We start from the raw sequence: 19,062 nt of genomic DNA, 5'->3' as shown, positions 1-19,062 counted from the left end.
AATAAATTTATATTTTAAAAAAGAAATGAAGAGAATCCAGGCCCAGAATGTAGATTTGCTGAAAATCACTGTCAAAGAGCTGCCTGAGCCCCTGGGGGTATATCCCCACTGCCAGCCTCCTCTTCCGATTTCTGTGCCATTGTTTGCAATGGAGACCAGCATAGAGGAGTGGAGGAGGAACGAGAAATTTGGCTTAATTAAACAAAAGATGTGAAATGAAGCTGCTCCTTGTGTTGGTATGATCTGAGTTTAAATCTGCTCTGATTTTTTAAATATATGATGTCACATGAATAAAATGTCTTAAGAATACTGGGTGTTTTTGAAAGAAAGCTTTTACTAGCTCTGTGATCTTTGGTGTGTCATTTAAACTTCTCTTAGCCTAGCTTTACTTATTTGTAGAGTAAGTACCTGCCCTTTGCAACTCAGAGGTCACTTTAAAATAATGAAAACACTAGGTGAAGCCAAAGTGAAGTAAAATGGAATTATTTCTAGGAAGTAGCTGGGTGTAGTGCAAATAACATAGACATCGCACTTAGGAGATCTGGGTTCAATTTAAGATTCTGTACTTAATTGCTTGGTATTTATTTTGGCAGCTTGGGCTGTAAGAACTTGCAATACATAGTAGAGAAATTTTAAAAAAAGTTAATTCCTTCTTGACCTTGTAAGGGCTCGTATGACCCACCATGATGATGCTTAGATCTGTATTATGTACACTGTTAATAACATCTTTTAATACAGAGCCCTCTGTCTCAAAACCTTCCATACCTGTGCCTGACTTCTAGAGGACAGAACAGTTCTCAGAGCTTCCTGGGTTACAGTTCTCAAATTTGACTTGAATAAAATTTTCCATTTCTTTCTTAGGTTGACTGATTTATTTTTCCACAGAGGAAAACACACCAAAGTTATTAAATGGGTTAATCAGATGTTATCTTTATTTTTTATCATTTTCCTTTTATTTTCCAAATATTTTATTATCAGGCAAAACTAATATCCTTATTTGAAGTCTTTATTATTTCACAAAATGTTTTTTTAAACAAAAACGAGCTTTCAAAAGTTCAGACACTTCTTTTAAACACCTCCACCGAGTACAGAAATGCTCTTCACAGCCCTAGAAGCAAGAAATTCTAGTAGAATGTATGGTAGACATCTCATAGTTAATATTCTTCAGAATATGGATACTCAGGGTGATCGATAATACTAGAAGAGAAAGAGGAGTACTAATTTATTAAATCAGTCATGTTGTGATAGCGAGTATTACTCTGTGATGTGGTCACGATGGGCTAAAACTTGAAATCTACAAATCACGTCCCTCCTTCTCCCCCGACAAGCACACATGCAGGTGTCTTCTCCGTGTGCACACAGCACCTGCACGTCCAGTCCCAAACTTCACATGTAATATTCACTCCACAGGGACAAGTAGTTTGACTCAGGTTACAATTTATATGATAGCACAAGACCTATGGCTAACTGTGGAGGTCATTGCAGTCCTGGGTGTAACTTTTGACCCAAAACGATGAGAATAATCACAGTTAAAGAATTAGTTGCTCTTGTTTTCATACATCCATCAAAAAAATATCAGGCATCATCCCCTAAATCCAGGGTGCTTCCATTAAAGAATTTCCAATTTATTGAAGAGATTTTAAGTACACCTAAATAATCTTAACTACCGAATATGATTACTGCTTTCTTAATTTATAATTCATGAGAACACTTATTAATTTGTTAGTATTACTGCTATTTTCTGTTTTTTCTCATGTTTTGATTTTTTTCCCTAAATTTGTCCTTTTCTATTCAGTTCATTAAAAAATGTATTCTGAGAAAATCCGTGTGCCAAGAGCTGTGTTGTTGACATAAAGTCACAAAGATAACTAAGTTTAGGCATTCAAGACTAACCAGGGGAACATAGATTTATACTCAAAATCTTCTGAGTACAGAAAATTAGCTTTACACATTTTATTCATTTATCATGTGTTTTCTTAGAATTATGATACAGCTTTACAAACAAGAAGGGGAGTTTGAGCTCTTTCATTTGAAACTGTCTTCATTTCATCACTAATTTGTGTTCCCTTCTCTCTAAACTCCCCTCCAACTTCTCTCTTATTAGTCTTCTGTCTCTTCAATCCTGGCATCCTTCTGCAGTTTTAGCTGGAATTCTGCATTAGTAAATAAGTCTAAGTCCAGGAGGTAGAGGCTCCCCAGGGGATGGACCGGTGATGAACAAAGGCTACAATGGGTTGAGTCTTGACTCATGGAACCAGAGACCCAGACGATCTTACCTGCGTGTGTCCTGCCAAGGACCCAGCAGTCACTCACTAAAGGGTCAGTTAAGCTCATGATCGACTGGTAATTCAGCTTTGTGAAATAACAGGCATGAGGACATGGACATGGGAGTTGTAATAGGGGGAAAAAGCCCAATGAAGAGATAAACATGACATAAATGGATGGTGTCATGGAAAAGAAATGCCCTTTAGGGAGAAAATCCACCAGACACCAGAAGGAAGGGGTGGAGGCAGGTCCACTGTGAGTTCTCAGCACTGACGCATGTCGCCCTTCATGGACTCCCCTCCATAAAAGCATTGACATGACATTTTACAATTGTGTTATGATAAAAATGAATATGGGCTTCTCTTGTATCTCAGACTGTAAAGAATCTGCCTGCAATATGGGACACCAGGGTTCAACCCCTAGGTTGGGAAGATCCCCTGGAGGAGGAAATGGCAACCCACTCCAATATTCTTGCTTGGAGAATTCCATGAACAGAGGAACCTGGTTGGGCTACGGTCCATGGGGTCACAAAAGAGTGGCCCACAACTGAACAACTTACTCTTTCATTTTCAATTTCAAACATGAATATAATCCAGGACAAATTCATTATTACAGAGTCACTATTAATTTGATCATTTCAGCTGATTTTAAAAAGAATTAAATATGAACATTTTTTCATAGAGCTTTAAAGTACTAGGCACTGTGCTCCATGTGTCTACTGGGTTCCTCAGCCCTGTGAGGTGGTACACCAGGCACAGTAATTAGGAGCACAAAGTAGTGAATTCACCACAATATCAGCTCTGGTGATTTTACTGATGGGCTGTCATGGGCCACAATTACATTTCTATTGGTCAGAGACAGAACCCTGGAGGAAACCTCTGGTCTGAGGTCTACAGGAAGCATCTGGTTTACACACTGGAAATCAGAACTGTCTTCCTAGAATTAAGCTTTTAAAAATCCTCATTCCCCTGCTGATCTGCCTGTTATAGTAAACAGTGTATGTGTGAAACATCAGCAAGTCACTTACGGTAGAAATTCATAATATCTCATATTTCTATTGATGCCATCGATTGTTTTCATGTCTTCTGGAGTCAGTTCAAAGTCAAACACCTGGAAGGAAGGAAGAATAACATTAACCTCTTCTCCAAGGAGTCGTCCTCTCCCTAGGAACTGGAGGAGTTTCCATGGAGGAGACAAGAAGAGGGAACAGGGAAGCCAAGTCTGTCCTCAGCTTTCAGGTGACCAAGCCTGGGAGCCTCTGCTGAGTTCTCATCTCTCCTTCCCACACCTTCTCCTTCTCTGTGAACCTCACAAACATTACAGTGCATCAGTCTTTCTAAGTGAATCACTTGAGACAGAAAACAAACTAAAATCCTGTTTTTCCAAACACACAGTCTTTGGACACTCCAGACTGAGAACCTGCTCCCAGAAAAAGTGGTGAGTCCGTTCTGAGCCCAGATATGAAGAAGATTTTTCCCCATTCACTGATGAGGGGGCATAGTGCTGTGCTGAGATGAAGTACAGGTTAGTTGCCACAGTTAAGCCAAATATATTTGAAAATATATACAGAGAAGTGTTCAGGCTCCTCTAACAAGAGCCACATCCACCTGCTAAAGCAGGACTGCTGAGCTGCTCTGCATTGAACTGCAAATGCACGAGAGCCCAGCCAAGAGGACCACAGCTGAGCTGAGTGCAGGCTGTTTGCCAAAGTACAGAATCAAGAGACACACATAATGATCTCTGCATTAAATCTTGAAACTGGGGAGAGTTTCGTGTACAGCTATGGTTAAGGGTACGATAATGGTCTCCTACACACAAATCAAAAGACAACAGGAAATTTGCAAAAGCAGAAACTCAAGGAGATTAAATGCATGAAAGTGAAACATTAATATTTAGGAAAATGCAAAACAAAATCACAATGATTTGTTAAGTTAAGGATCACTGCTATAATTTGCATGCCCCCAAATTCACATATTAGGGCCTCACCCCACTGAGATGGTATTACAAATTAGAGCCTTTGAGGGTGATTAGGTCATGATGGTGTAGCCCTCAAGAATGAGATTTAAACAATATCATATTCATATAAAAGACTTGGGAGAGCTCTGTTGCCCCCTCCACCATGTTAAGATACAAGGGAAAGCCTGTGACCTGGAGGAGGGCCCTCACTTGGTCACACAGGCATCCTGACCTCAGACCTCCAGCTTTAGAACTGTGAGAAACAAATTTCAGTTGTTTCTAAGCCACCCGATCTTAAGTATTTTGTTAGAGCAGCCTAAATAGTCTATGAAAATAACAAATTAAAAAATAAAAGCCATATGATTATCTCAATAGATGCAGAGAAGGCCTTTGACAAAATTCAACATCCATGTATGATAAAAACTCTCCAGAAAGCAGGAATAGAAGGAACATACCTCAACATAATAAAAGCTATATATGACAAACCCACAGCAAACATTATCCTCAATGGTGAAAAATTGAAAGCATTTCCCCTAAAGTCAGGAACAAGATAAGGGTGCCCACTTTCACTGCTACTATTCAACATAGTTCTGGAAGTTTTGGCCACAGCAATCAGAACAGAAAAAGAAATAAAAGGAATCCAAATTGGAAAAGAAGAAGTAAAACTCTCATTATTTGCAGATGACATGATCTTCTACATAGAAAATCCTAAAGACTCCACCAGAAAATTACTAGAGCTAATCAATGAATATAGTAAAGTTGCAGGGTATAAAATCAACACACAGAAATCCCTTGCATTCCTATACACTAATAATGAGAAAGTAGAAAAAGAAATTAAGGAAACAATTCCATTCACCATTGCAACAAAAAGAATAAAATACTTAGGAATATATCTACCTAAGGAAACTAAAGACCTATATATAGAAAACTATAAAACACTGATGAAAGAAATCAAAGAGGACACTAATAGATGGAGAAATATACCATGTTCGTGGATCAGAAGAATCAATATAGTGAAAATGAGTATACTACCCAAAGCAATTTACAAATTCAATGCAATCCCTATCAAGCTACCAGTGATATTTTTCACAGAACTAGAACAAATAATTTGTATGGAAATACAAAAATCCTCAAATAGCCAAAGCAGTCTTGAGAAAGAAGAATGGAACTGGAGGAATCAACTTGCCTGACTTCAGGTTGTACTACAAAGCCACAGTCATCAAGACAGTATGGTACTGGCACAAAGACAGAAATATAGATCAATGGAACAAAATAGAAAGCCAAGAGATAAATCCACACACCAATGGACACCTTATCTTTGACAAAGGAGGCAAGAATACACAATGGAGAAAAGACAATCTCTTTAACAAATGGTGCTGGGAAAACTGGTCAACCCCTTGTAAAAGAATGAAATTAGATCACTTTCTAACTCTGCACACAAAAATAAACTCAAAATGGATTAAAGATCTAAATGTAAGACCAGAAACTATAAAACTCCTAGAGGAGAACATAGGCAAAACACTCTCCGACATAAATCACAGCAGGATCCTCTATGATCCACCTCCCAGAATTCTGGAAATAAAAGCAAAAATAAACAAATGGGACCTAATTAAAATTAAAAGCTTCTGCACAACAAAGGAAACTATAAGCAAGGTGAAAAGACAGCCTTCTGAATGGGAGAAAATAACAGCAAATGAAGCAACTGACAAACAACTAATCTCAAAAATATACAAGCAACTTATGCAGCTCAATTCCAGAAAAATAAACGACCCAATCAAAAAATGGGCCAAAGAACTAAAGAGACAGTTCTCCAAAGAAGACATACGGATGGCTAACAAACACATGAAAAGATGCTCAACATCACTCATTATTAGAGAAATGCAAATCAAAACCACAATGAGGTACCACTTCACACCAGTCAGAATGTCTGCGATCCAAAAATCTGCAAGCAATAAATGCTGGAAAGGGTGTGGAGAAAAGGGAACCCTCCTACACTGTTGGTGGGAATGCAAACTAGTGCAACCACTATGGAAAACAGTGTGGAGATTCCTTTAAAAATTGCAAATAGAACTGCCATATGACCCAGCAATCCCACTGCTGGGCATACACACCAAGGAAACCAGAATTGAAAGAGACACATGTACCCCAATGTTCATCGCAGCACTGTTTATAATAGCCAGTACATGGAAACAACCTAGATGTCCATCAGCAGATGAATGGATAAGAAAGCTGTGGTACATATACACAATGGAGTATTACTCAGCCATTAAAAAGAATACATTGGAATCAGTTCTGTTGAGATGGATGAAACTGGAGCCGATTATACAGAGTGAAGTAAGCCAGAAAGAAAAACACCAATGCAGTATACTAACACATATATATGGAATTTAGAAAGATGGCAATGATGACCCTGTATGCAAGACAGCAAAAAAGACACAGATGTGTATAGTGGACTTTTGGACTCAGAGGGAGAGGGAGAGGGTGGGATGATTTGGGAGAATGGCATTCTAACATGTATACTATCATGTAAGAATCGAATCACCAATCTATGTCTGATGCAGGATACAGCATGCTTGGGGCTGGTGCATGGGGATGACCCAGAGGGATGTTGTGGGGAGGGAGGTGGGAGGGGGGGTCCATGTTGGGATCGCATGTACACCCGTGGTGGATTCAGGTCAATGTATGTCGAAACCAATACAGTATTGTAAAGTAAAATAAAGTAAAAATATTAAAAAAAAAGAAAATCAAGTATAATTTTGTCAATTGAGAATGAAGAAAATAAGATGTCATTTGCACGAGGTGACAGAATAAATTGATACAGTGCTGGAAATAAAATCTCTATTTTCTGTCCAACCTGAACCCTCTCCAGAACCCTTTCCTGAAGCCTCTCCATGCTACTTCTCCTGTTGCCACAGCAGGAGAAGAAAACCATTAGAAACACACACAAGGCATTCATGCACTAAGAAAAATAGGTAACTTGTCTTGACTCAAGGATAGTCTGAGAGCTGGACAAAGAATGACCCTTGTGAAGGATATTCCTTAGGAGCCCTCTGCCCACAGCCCCACTCATCATCACCTGCATGTTCTCTTTGATCCGCTTTCTGTTGTAACTCTTGGCCAGAACCACAACCCCACGTTGTATCTGGTATCGAAGGGCAACCAGAGCTGGGGTCTGCTTGTGCTTTTTGGCAATGGCACAAAGAACCGGGTCCTCCAAAAGAATAGGGTAGTTCGGGTTCACCCTGGAAGGAAATTCAGAAATGCTGAGGAGTTGAAACTGAATACCTAGTTTCTAAGGAGGCTTTTCAAACAGATAAAGTAGGTCTACTCTAGACCAATGTTTCTCAAAGTGTGGTCCAGGGACCAGAAGCATCAGTATCACCTGGAATCTTGTTAGAAATACAAATTCCATGGCTTAGCTGAAGACAAACTGAATCAGAACCTCAACTGTGTCATTTCCCAATCTGCATTTATGAAGTTCTCCCAGTCATTTGGATGCATGCTTCAGCTGAGACCAGTACTGTCAGACTTGTGGACTTTTTTCTTTTTTTCTGTTTTACTTCTCAGTGGTTATTTTTCTTAATAATCATAGCTCTAAAATAAGTACAAGGACAAGAAAATAAAAAAGAGATGGAGACAGGGAAATGTTTTGTTTTTAATTTTCACTTTTCTGAAGTGTTGATAAAAATTGAGTAGTCCAAAAATGAGATTTCATCATTATTTGCATTGTGCAATACTCCTACAAACAAATTTTCACTAAAATGATTCAATTTGTGATTTTTTTTGATCATCATAGATCTGGGTTGTTGTTCAGTCAGTCATGTCTGACTATTTGCGACCCCATGGATTGCAGCATGCCAGGCTTATCTGTCCTTCACTATCTCCCGGAGCTTGCTCAAACTCACGCCCATTGAGTCAATTATCCATCCCACCATCTTGTCCTCTGTCATCCCATTCACCTCCTGCTTTCAATCTTTCCCAGAATCAAGATCTTTTCTAATGAGTTGGTTCTTCACATCATGTGGCCAAAGTATTGAAGCTTCAGTCAGCATCAGTCCTTCTAATGAATATTCAGGACTGAGTTCCTTTAGGATTGACTGGTTTGATCTCCTTGCAGTCCCTAGGAGGTACATTTCTTATCCTGATTTTAGATATAAGGTGAGGGAGACTTGAAACTTTTATTACTAGCACCATGTTCATTTGTTAAAAAATAAGTAAGTCATGACTTAAGCTTTCTCTTAAGTGTTCAATGCAGAGACACTTGCATTAAAATCTACATACAACAAGACACATGAAATGTAAAAAAATCAATTTGGCTTGTGATTGTAAGACAAAACAGAAGGATTATGTCCCATCTCTCTTCTATTCCTGTCAGTTAAACATTATCTCCAGAGCACTGCATTCAGCTCAGTTCAGTTCAGTCACTCAGTCGTGTCCGACTCTTTGCAACCCCATGGACTGCAGCATGCCATTCCTCCATGTCCGTCACCAATTCCTGGAGTTTACTCAAACTCATGTCTATTGAGTTAGTGACGCCATTCAACCATCTCATCTTCTGTCATCCCCTTCTCCTTCTGCCTTCAATCTTTCCCAGCATCAGGGTCTTTTCCAGTGAGTCAGTTCTTCGAATCATGTGGTCAAAGGATTGGAGTTTCAGCTTCAGCATCAGTCCTTTCAATGAATAGTCAGGACTGATTTCCTTTAGGATTTTCTGGTTGGATCTCCTTGCACTCCAAGAGATTCTCAGGAGTCTTCTCTAATACCACAGTTCAAAAGCATCAATTCTTTGGTGCTCAGCTTTCTTTACAGTCCAACTCTCACATCCATACATCACCACTGGAAAAACCAGAGCTTTGACTAGATGGGCCTTTGTTGGAGAAGTAATGTCTCTGCTTTTTTAACATTCTGTCTAGGTTGGTCATAGCTTTTCTTCCAAGGAGCAAGGGTCTTTTAATTTCATGGCTGCAGTCACCATCTGCAGTGATTTTGGAGCCCCCCAAAATAAAGCCTTTTCATGTTTCTATTGTTTCCCCATCTATTTGCCATGATATAGTCGGACCGGATGACATGATCTTAGTTTCCTGAATGTTGTGCTTTAAGCCAACTTTTTTAACTCTCCTCTTTCACTTTTATCAAGAGACTCTCTAGTTATTCTTCACTTTCTGCCATAAGAGTGGTATCATCTGTGTATCTGAGGTTATTGATATTTTCCCCGGCAATCTTGATTCCAGCTTGTGCTTCATCCAACCCAGCATTCCACATAATGTACTCTGCATATAAATCAAGTTAGCAGGGTGACAATATACAGGCTTGATGTACTCCTTTACTGATTTGGAACCATTCTTTTGTTCCATGTACAGCTCTAACTGTTGCTTCTTGACCTGCTTACAAATTTCTCAGTAGGCAACTCATGTGGTCTGGTATTTCCATCTCTTTAAGAATTTTCCAAGTGTTGTGATCCACGCAGTCAAAGGCTTTGGTGTAGTCAATAAAGCAGAAGTAGATGTTTTTCTGGAATTCTCTTGCTTTTTTGATGATCCAGTGGATGTTGGCAATTTGATCTCTGGTTCATCTGTCTTTTCTAAATCCAGCTTGAACATCTGGAAGTTCATGTACTGTTGAAGCCCAGCTTGGAGAATTTTGAACATCGCTTTGCTGGCATGCGAAATAAGTGCAATTGTGAGGTAGTTTGAGCATTCATCGGCATTGCCTTTCTTTGAGATTGGAATGAATCTGAAAACTGACCTTTTCCAGTCCTGTGGAACCCCATGAACAGTATGAAAAAAACACCGTGTACATTATTATAAAAATATTTTATCAAAATTTGAGTTTTATGGACTTCCCTGGTTGTCCAGTGGTTAAGACTTCATCTTCCAGTTCAGGGGTTGAGGGTTTGATCTTTGGTCAGGGAGCTAAGATCCCACATGCCTTGAAGCCCAAAAACCAAACATAAAACAGAAACAGTACTGTAACAAATTCAGTAAAGACTTAAAAAAATTTCAGAGTAATACCCTGTGGCTTTCAGTAATGTTCATACCATTTTGATAACCGTTGGGATCCCAGAGCACCATAGGCAACAAGGACAATATCGTGTGACTTGCAGAACCCCAGCAGTTTGCTCTGGTTGAGATAAGGGTGACATTCCACCTGTAGAAGCCAACAGAGAAGAATTGTCAAGTTATATGAAAAGGTAACATGCCAAAGGAAGCTTAAAAGTAAAAATTACATATGCTAAAGAAACAAAAAAAACTGTAAATCAAACTACAACTGGAAACATCAACCTCAATAATGTTTAAAAAAAAAACCACAAATTTTATCTCTGTTCCCTGAAAAGATTAAATAATAATAATAATTCCTGAGAACAAGCAACTCTAGGAACCAGATCTTGGTTACTAAATACCACTGAACACCACCAAGACATATGTCTAATTCCAGACTGGAGACAGAAAAAGAGCTGTTAGAATCTTGGGACTATAGGACCTAGTGTGATGGGAGGGAAAGGTCCCACTGGTGGCATTTGGGTAAACTTGAGCATCAAAAAGAATTATGACTGAAAACAAATGTAGCACACAGAGTGAATAAAAATCCCTGAGGCTCTAGTGATGAGAGCGGGAGAAAGAACAAAACTATTTTCTTCCATGGATGGTGAGTATTACAATAAATCCTTTCTCACAAACTGACAATTAACGGGAAGGAGTTAAGTTTTTACCCTGTCTTACAAGAATAAGTGCATTTTATGTTGACTTAATGAGGGAATTTTGTCTTTACAATAAAATGTTAGGTTAGGAGATTAAAAATATTGCTTAAAATAGAAAATATTGAAAAATATCCCAATGAAATAATTAATGCACATGGGAGTCATTGAAGGATTCTCAACCATTTTGTGAAAATTTGGGGGAAATCGAAATTCCCCTGATGAAAGTTACTATCTGACAGATGACTAGATAATTTCAACAGGAAATTATTACACACTTCCAAACAAAAAAATCTAGCTACCAGTAGTTTTACCAGAACAAAATACCACTACTCACAGAAGGACAACTTGTCATCACATGCTTCCTACTCGGGTGTATGTGAGAGGCACAGCACACAAAGGACACCCACGGCTGATTCATGTGAATGTATGGCCAAAATCTACCACAATACTGTACAGTAATTAGCCTCCAATTAAAATGAATTTAAAAAATTAAGATTTATGGAGAATGGTGCTGCCCATCAGAACAAGGGGGAAAATAAAAGGACGTTTTCTTGTCAAATGTAATAAGGAATTCAGATTTAACTACTAATTTACCTAAACTAGAACCAGACAAACAAGTTAATCAATGTCACAAAGTAATGATGATAAATACAGTGTGTTTGTTGAGAACTTGTCTCGCTATCTTCATGACATAATGATTGAGTGACCATTCTAGGTTAAAAACCATGAAAAATATGACTCAAAGTGACATGTGAACCATATCAGATCCAGGTCATCAAAACATAATATATATATTTATTATATAATCCATAGAATTAAATATATATATATGTATATATACACACTATTGTATCCTTAACTGTTCTAATATCTGAAATTTTTCACAATAAAGACATGGAAGTAAAACTGATACCAGAATCACATTAATTTCTTAACTTTTATAACATATATATATGTATATATATATTTCTTGAATTGTGTAAGCTACACTTTCCACATAAGATTCTTTTTCTTTGACTCCAACTTGTAACTTAAAGACATTAAGATACATAACGAAATAAGACTGTTGCAGAAGGGTGAAGATTACATAACATATGTATCACATCTCAGTTATATGGTATATCTAGATCTGTCAAACTAGAATTAAACAACAGAGAGATGGTCACCAGGGACTGGGAGGAGGGGGGAATCTGGAATTGATAAGCATGATGTGAAGTCTCAATTATACAAGATGAATGAATTTTAGATCTGCTTCCAACACTGTCCCTATAATAAACAACACTATCATATTATAGGAATACTTTTTAAAACTTGCTATGAGGTTAGGTCTCATGGTCTTCTTTTACCACAATAAGGTAAACTATAGAACCAAAAAAAGTACGAGAACAGAAACAGACAAAGGAAAGTGAGTTTAACCAGTTAATTTTGTGATGGACATTGATGGGAGAACCAGTCCAAGCTTGAGTAAATCACAAGGTGTGCTCTACCATTGAGTAAGTATTCCTGAATGAATATTTCATCAGTGGAAAGTTATGACCAACCTAGATAGCATACTGAAAAGCAGAGACATTACTTTTCCAACAAAGATCCGTCTAGTCAAGGCTATGGTTTTTCCTGTGGTCATGTATGGATGTGAGAATTGGACTGTGAAGAAAGCTGAGCGCCGAAGAATTGATGCGTTTGAACTGTAGTGTTGGAGAAGACTCTTGAGAGTCCCTTGGACTGCAAGGAGATCCAACCAGTCCATTCTGAAGGAGATTAGCCCTGGGATTTCTTTGGAGGGAATGAGGCTGAAGCTGAAACTCCAGTACTTTGGCCACCTCATGCGACGAGTTGACTCATTGGAAAAGACTTTGTTGCTGGGAGGGATTGGGGGCAGGAGGAGAAGGGGACGACCGAGGATGAGATGGCTGGATGGCATCACTGACTCGATGGACATGAGTCTGAGTGAACTCCGGGAGTTGGTGATGGACAGGGAGGCCTGGCATCCTGTGATTCATGGGGTCGCAAGGAGTCAGACACGACTGAGCGACTGAACTGAACTGAACTATCTCCATAAGCCTTTAACTTCATCCATCAAACTTGATGAACTTTCATAGCCTCCAGCAAACTTGGCTGAAGACCCATAAATGCAGAGAAACCAAGACAAAAGATTCAGGCATTCAAACTCCACACAAACTCTTAACACCCTTCTCAGCTGATTTTTCTCTTTGTTTACTTCCTGTTCCATGTTTCCTTAATGTACATAGTTCCCTCAGACATTTTGACATCTGGTTTCTGGTCATGCTTTAAGCTCAGGGGAAAACCTCTTCCTCTAAGTTCTTGGTGTTGAGTCTAACCCCCTTTCACTTCCCTCAGCTCCTACCCACAATTTAGCAGGAAGCCCTCCCTGCTTTTTCCACCCAGACTTTATCAGTCAGAGATACTGTTATGGCTTCTATTCACACTGTCCAGACAGAGGCTCTGCCCTCTAGAATCCTCTGTCCACAAAGGTCAGATGAACAGGAGGGAAGGCCAGACAGACGTCTGGCTCCAGGGCAAGAAGGAGGTTCTGAAGAGCAGGAGGGAGAGGAGTCAAGGCTGCTCACCTGGTTGCAGACAGGCTTGTACTTGAGCCCTGGCTTGTTCAGAATCCTCTCCAGCTGCTTGTGGTTGAAATTGGACACCCCGATGGACTTGGTCAGCCCTGCATCCTTACACTTCTCCAGGGCCTGGGAGGGAAGGGTGGTGAACAGTAATGAACCGTCACTTGGAATGGACAATAAAACAAGATTAATGGCTGAAAAAAAAATATGTTAAAAGTGTCTCTTGTCAAAAATTAGCGTTGATTATAAGGAAGAAAAAAGTGGAAGAAGTGGAAAAGACACAGGAAGAATTACAGTTAGAAAAACCCTGGAGAATACATAATACATGGAAAAATATAGATGCCTATGTTACCATCCCAAATTCTTCTCCACTGTTCTTCTCTGTGAACATTTCAGCAAAAGTTTCCTCTCTACAACCCCAGCATCTCAGCCCTTAGATTCATGAACTGCTGAGTCTGATGGTCCACAGTCCATTCTCACAGGCGGAAGAAATGCAGGAGGTTCCCTATCTCCTGATTCCTCCTCTGGTTCTCTCTTCCCTGGACTTACTTCCCATGTGTGATGGAGATCCACTGAGTCAAGTATAAGTTTTCCATCTTCATCTGTTGGCAAAATTTCCTCCCCTGGCTGGAATAGAAGCAGTCATTTTAGAGATGTTACAAAACAATTTCCCCACAGTTAGCCAAACAGCCAGGCACATCTAGGACCAGGGCATCGAACCTCTATGAGGTAGGTTTACAACATTCTAGATACTAATATTTTCAAAGTGTTTTACATTTGGAGTTTTGAGCAATGTGTTTAGAAGGCAATTTTCCACTAGTCTCTTACACTTAACGTTCTGATAAATACAATTTTCCTACATTCTAATGGGGACTGTCAATGACTTATTTGAATTTTTTTCTGCCTCTTTTACTTTCCTCTTGCAAAATATCTCCATTGCGCTGGGAGTGACTGTAAGTTATGCCTTATTTCTGGCATTAAAATCACAAACTTGACCTGGGCTAAATATCAGACTTCCTTTTCCCTTTGAGCATCAGGTGCCTTAGGGCAGGCATATGAACCAGCAACGTTCTCCTTAGGTTGATATGGAATGTGGAAGATCTAGGCATGCTCTCAATTGTTCATGACAATGAGCCTTGAGGCCCCCAAGGCCATATTTGCCACTGATCGAAAATATTCAGTGAAAATAAAGCAAACCAAGTGTAATGCCATGATAAGAGATAGAAAAATGGACCCATTTCTAAGAATACTGCAACTCAACTTTCCTCAGTGTAGAGTACGTCCTACACTGTACTACGAAAAATACTTAAGTACTATGAAAAATCTTAAGTGTTATGAAAAAAAGTACTATGAAAAATCTTAAACCAACCATCCATGGAAGCTGATAGACATTGTGACATATGAAATAAGATAGAGATGATAACACAAATTGCCAACCTTCAGAGGCACTGGAGTATGAATAAGATAGAGATCAACATAGTCCAGTTGAAGGTTTTTCAGTGACTTTTCCAAGGCTGATTGGACCAACTCTGGTTGAAGGCATGTGGACCAAAGCTGCAGAGGTTAAATAATAGAAGTTATGTTAAATGAAGGCAGTAGGTCATTTTGTTTGTCTTGTTTCATTTAATGATAAAACATTTTTATTGCTTAGAAATGGATGACCACTGGGAAAAATGCTCCTTTTTTTCTTGAGTTCCATTTTTTTATCTAACCCACCCATGCAAACTTTATTATTTGACTGAATTTATTATCAGTACATCATTCATAATAGAATAAAATTAATCAAGATAAATGACATTATAAAATAATTACCGTGCCTATCATCTGAATCGTGTTTAATAGAGCGTAAAAGCACAAACTTAGTCTAATTCAATCAATCAGTCCTCTCAGAATTAATTAGCATTTTGTTTACATAACTGTAGAAGAAAAAGTATTTTGAACATATTAACATGAGCAGAACATAATTCAAGGCACTTTGGCTAGATCTTGTGGAATATACAAAATGCCTCTCCTAATGTTCTCTCTTACTCTTAGAGTTGAGAACTGAAATTCAGAATGTGAAGAAATTTGAGAAACCCACCCAGATGATAAGGAAACCTATAATCTATTCACACTTCTGTATGAATCCTTAGACCATACTAAATCCGCACTCCTCTGGTCTAGGCTCAGAGAAGGAAAGTGACTTTAAAATTTGAACAGAGCAGTGAAGAAAAAGTTGGTATCACTTTCTATTTTGGGGCAGGGGAGGAGGAAACTACATTTAACATATAAATATGTGTGGAAATAAAGCTGTATCAGTAAACAACATTCACCTAATTACTGATCCTATTACATAATTGTCACCTGCATACAACTAGTTGTGCACATGCGCACACACACAACACACAAATCACCTTTGAAGTGTAGAATATGTCTTCTCTCTTCACAGTGCCATCAGCAATCTTGCTTCGAATGGCCTGGCCAACCTGCTCTTCATTTCTGTATGCATGAGCACAGTCAATGTGGCGGAACCCAACCTCTATAGCAAATTTGGTGACCTCCAGAGCTTCACTCTTAGGAACCTACATAGGCAACAAAGGTAGGAATTGAACATCCCCATGATTAACAAGTTGCTGAGCCACAAGTTTGATCTTTCCAATAATCAACTTTTCTTTGTGCTTTTGGTTCATTCAGCATGTGTGGTGATGAACCCATGACAGTTTTCCTGAACTTTCCTGGTCAGTGATTAAATGGATGACCAGGAACCCTTCAATCCCAGGCAATCAGTGGTTGATCACAGGTATCAGATGACCCCGAGAAAAATTCCAGATTCAGTGATTTTCTGGAAAAAATTGTAAGACTTAGCATAAAGTTATAGTCATGGATCAATTTATACTGTGAGATGCTTGAAGCAAAATCCACAAAGGTATAAAGTAGCTGGTAAAAGCATCAAGAAAGGAGTATGTTAAGGCTGTATGTTGTCACCCTGCTTATGTAACATATGCAAAGTATATCATACAAAATGCTGGCCCGCATGAAGCACAAGGTGGAATCAAGATTGCCGGGGAGAAATATCAATAACCTCAGATATGCGGATGACACCACCCTTAGGGCAGAAAATGAAGAGGAACTAAAGAACCTCTTGATGAAAGTGAAAGAGAAGAGTGAAAAACCTGGCTTAAAACTCAACATTCAAAAAGTTAAGATCATGGCATCCGATCCCATCACTGCATGGCAAATAGATGGAGAAACAATGGAAACAGTCAGAGATTTTATTTTCTTGGGCTCCAAAATCACTACAGATGGTGACTGCAGCCATGAAATTTAAAAAAAAAAAAAGCTTCTTCTTGGAAGAAAAGCTATGACCAATGTACATAGCATATTAAAAAGCAGAGACATTACTTTGCCAGCAAAGGTCTGTCTAATCAAAGCCCTGGTTTTTCCAGTAGTCATGTATGAATGTGAGAGTTGGACTATAAAGAAAGCTGAGTGCAGACGAATTGATGCTTTTGAACTGTGATGTTGGAGAAGACTCCTGAGTCTCTCAGACAGCAAGGAGATCAAACCAGCCCATCCTAAAGAAAATCAGTCCTGAATATTCATTGGAAAGACTGATGTTGAAGCTCAAATTCCAATACTTTGGCCATCTGATGTGAAGAATAGACTCATTGGAAAAGACCCTGATGGTGGGAAAGATTGAAGGTAGGAGAAGGGGACAACAGGGGATAAGAAAGTTGGATGGGATCACTGGCTTGATGGACATGAGTTTGAGTAAGCTCCAGGAGTTGGTGTTGGACAGGGAAGCCAGGTGTGCTGCAGTCCATGGGTTCACAAAGAGTTGGACATGACTGAGCAACTGAACTGAGCTGAAAAGCATCAAGAAACCAGGTGAAAGCTTCTGGGACCTCTGTCTACCAGTGAAGCCACATAGAATACATCAAATAAAATCTGCATCTATTCAAGTTGTACAAACTGATGTTTTCATATAAGCATCCATTGTTAATGATTGACACAATCAAGCTGATAACAGATCTGTCGCCTCACGTGGATAACTTTTGGCTGTGGGGAGAATCCTTAATATCCAGTCTCTTAGCAAAACGACTTCCCTTTCACTTTTCACTTTCATGCATTGGAGAAGGAAATGGCAACCCACTCCAGTGTTCTTGCCTGGAGAATCCCAGGAACGGGGGAGCCTGGTGGGCTGCCCTCTATGGGGTCGCACAGAGTCGGACACGACTGAAGCAACTTAGTAGTAGTAGTAGCAGCAAATCTCATGAATACAGTCCATTTTTTAAACTATAGTTACCATGCTCTACATTACATCTCACAGCTTATCTTATAACTGAAAGTCTGTATCCTTGACCATTATCTGGCCATTTTCCCCAGCATGTACTCAGTTTCTGGTCACCATTCCTCTACACTCTGCTTCTGAGTTTCACTGTTTTAGATTCCACCAACAAAGAGATCAGGCAGTATTTGTCTTCCTACTTCTGGCTTATTTCACTTAGTTTAATATTCTCCAGGTTCCTCCCTGTTGTTGCAAATGGCAAAAGGATAACTTCTTTAATAAAGGCTGAATAATATTCCATTTGTTTTTTTTAATTTAAATTTACTTATTTTAATTGGAGGCTAATTACTTAACAATATTCCATTTGTTTTAATGTGATTTAGAATCTTCCCTTTTTCAGGGAGGTAGATCCTTGGTCTCTACCTCAAATACTTCTCTGGGTCATGTGTTTTTGGAAGAAGGAAAGGGTTCTGGAATTAATGAAACATACCGCGAAACCCCTCCATTACAATGTCCCTCAAAGCAAAGCAGCTGACAGTCAACGTTCTTGACAGCTGAGTCTCACCTCTTCTGCCAAGCTGGGAAATAGACGGAAATTGCAGAGGAACCCAGAGTAATCTGCAGGTAAGCACAGCCTCAGACCCTGATGCAGAGTGGAGACTGGATGCTCTCTCCCCTTTTACAGGGCACAGTTCTAGCCTGGTTAGTGGAACCATGTGATCCTCCCAGAGTCACACAGGAACTCAGTGCTTGACAACCTAAGTCCCCTTCCTCTCATATTATATCCACTACTATTTATATCTCAACCCCAAACTACTACTCTTACCTCCTCAGGTGCATAGGTTCCAAATCCCAGGATAGGGATGAAGTGGCCATCATTAAGCTTCACCCTCTGGCATTGGGTTTCCATTGCCTGTTGCTCCTCTGAGTAAGCAGACTGACTTTTTTTCTTCTGCCTTCACAGGTTATATATAATAGGAAGGTAACGCCCCAGCTGCACTGTCCAATGTCAGCAGATGCATTGTAGGAGGAGCCTGATTAAATTATTTCCCATGGAGTCAGAGAAAATTAAAGCCAGTTAACTTGCTTGGTTTTTTTAATCAGTATCATCTTAAGATACATTTTGATGAGGTTGGCTGAACAAGTATTAACTGTATGTTAGACTAGAAACTTCCACATAGTTATCTTTTTTCATTTTTCTAATTATGAAGCTGAATCTTACAGTACAAATACATTCATACAGAGAATCACACAGTTTAAAGGAGTGACTAATAAGCATTTTAAAATAATCT

General features: G+C 39.1%; 1 protein-coding gene across 1 annotated transcript; it reads right to left on the bottom strand.

Annotated features, from left to right (window-relative positions):
* Nucleotides 1,121-18,680, bottom strand: LOC102187504 (prostaglandin F synthase 1-like). The gene is made up of 9 exons (XM_005688134.3): nucleotides 18,597-18,680; nucleotides 15,897-16,064; nucleotides 14,941-15,057; nucleotides 14,053-14,130; nucleotides 13,507-13,629; nucleotides 10,259-10,368; nucleotides 7,298-7,463; nucleotides 3,293-3,375; nucleotides 1,121-1,197 (listed from the first exon to the last, which is right to left on the bottom strand). Exons 1-9 carry the CDS (start codon nucleotides 18,678-18,680, stop codon nucleotides 1,155-1,157), a joined length of 972 nt encoding a protein of 323 aa, XP_005688191.1. The 3' UTR covers nucleotides 1,121-1,154.

The sequence above is a fragment of the Capra hircus genome, chromosome 13 (assembly GCF_001704415.2).
Source record: "Capra hircus breed San Clemente chromosome 13, ASM170441v1, whole genome shotgun sequence".
Lineage (NCBI taxonomy): Eukaryota > Metazoa > Chordata > Mammalia > Artiodactyla > Bovidae > Capra > Capra hircus.
Note: the sequence above shows the minus strand (reverse complement) of the source record. Positions and strands in the feature narration are given on the sequence as shown.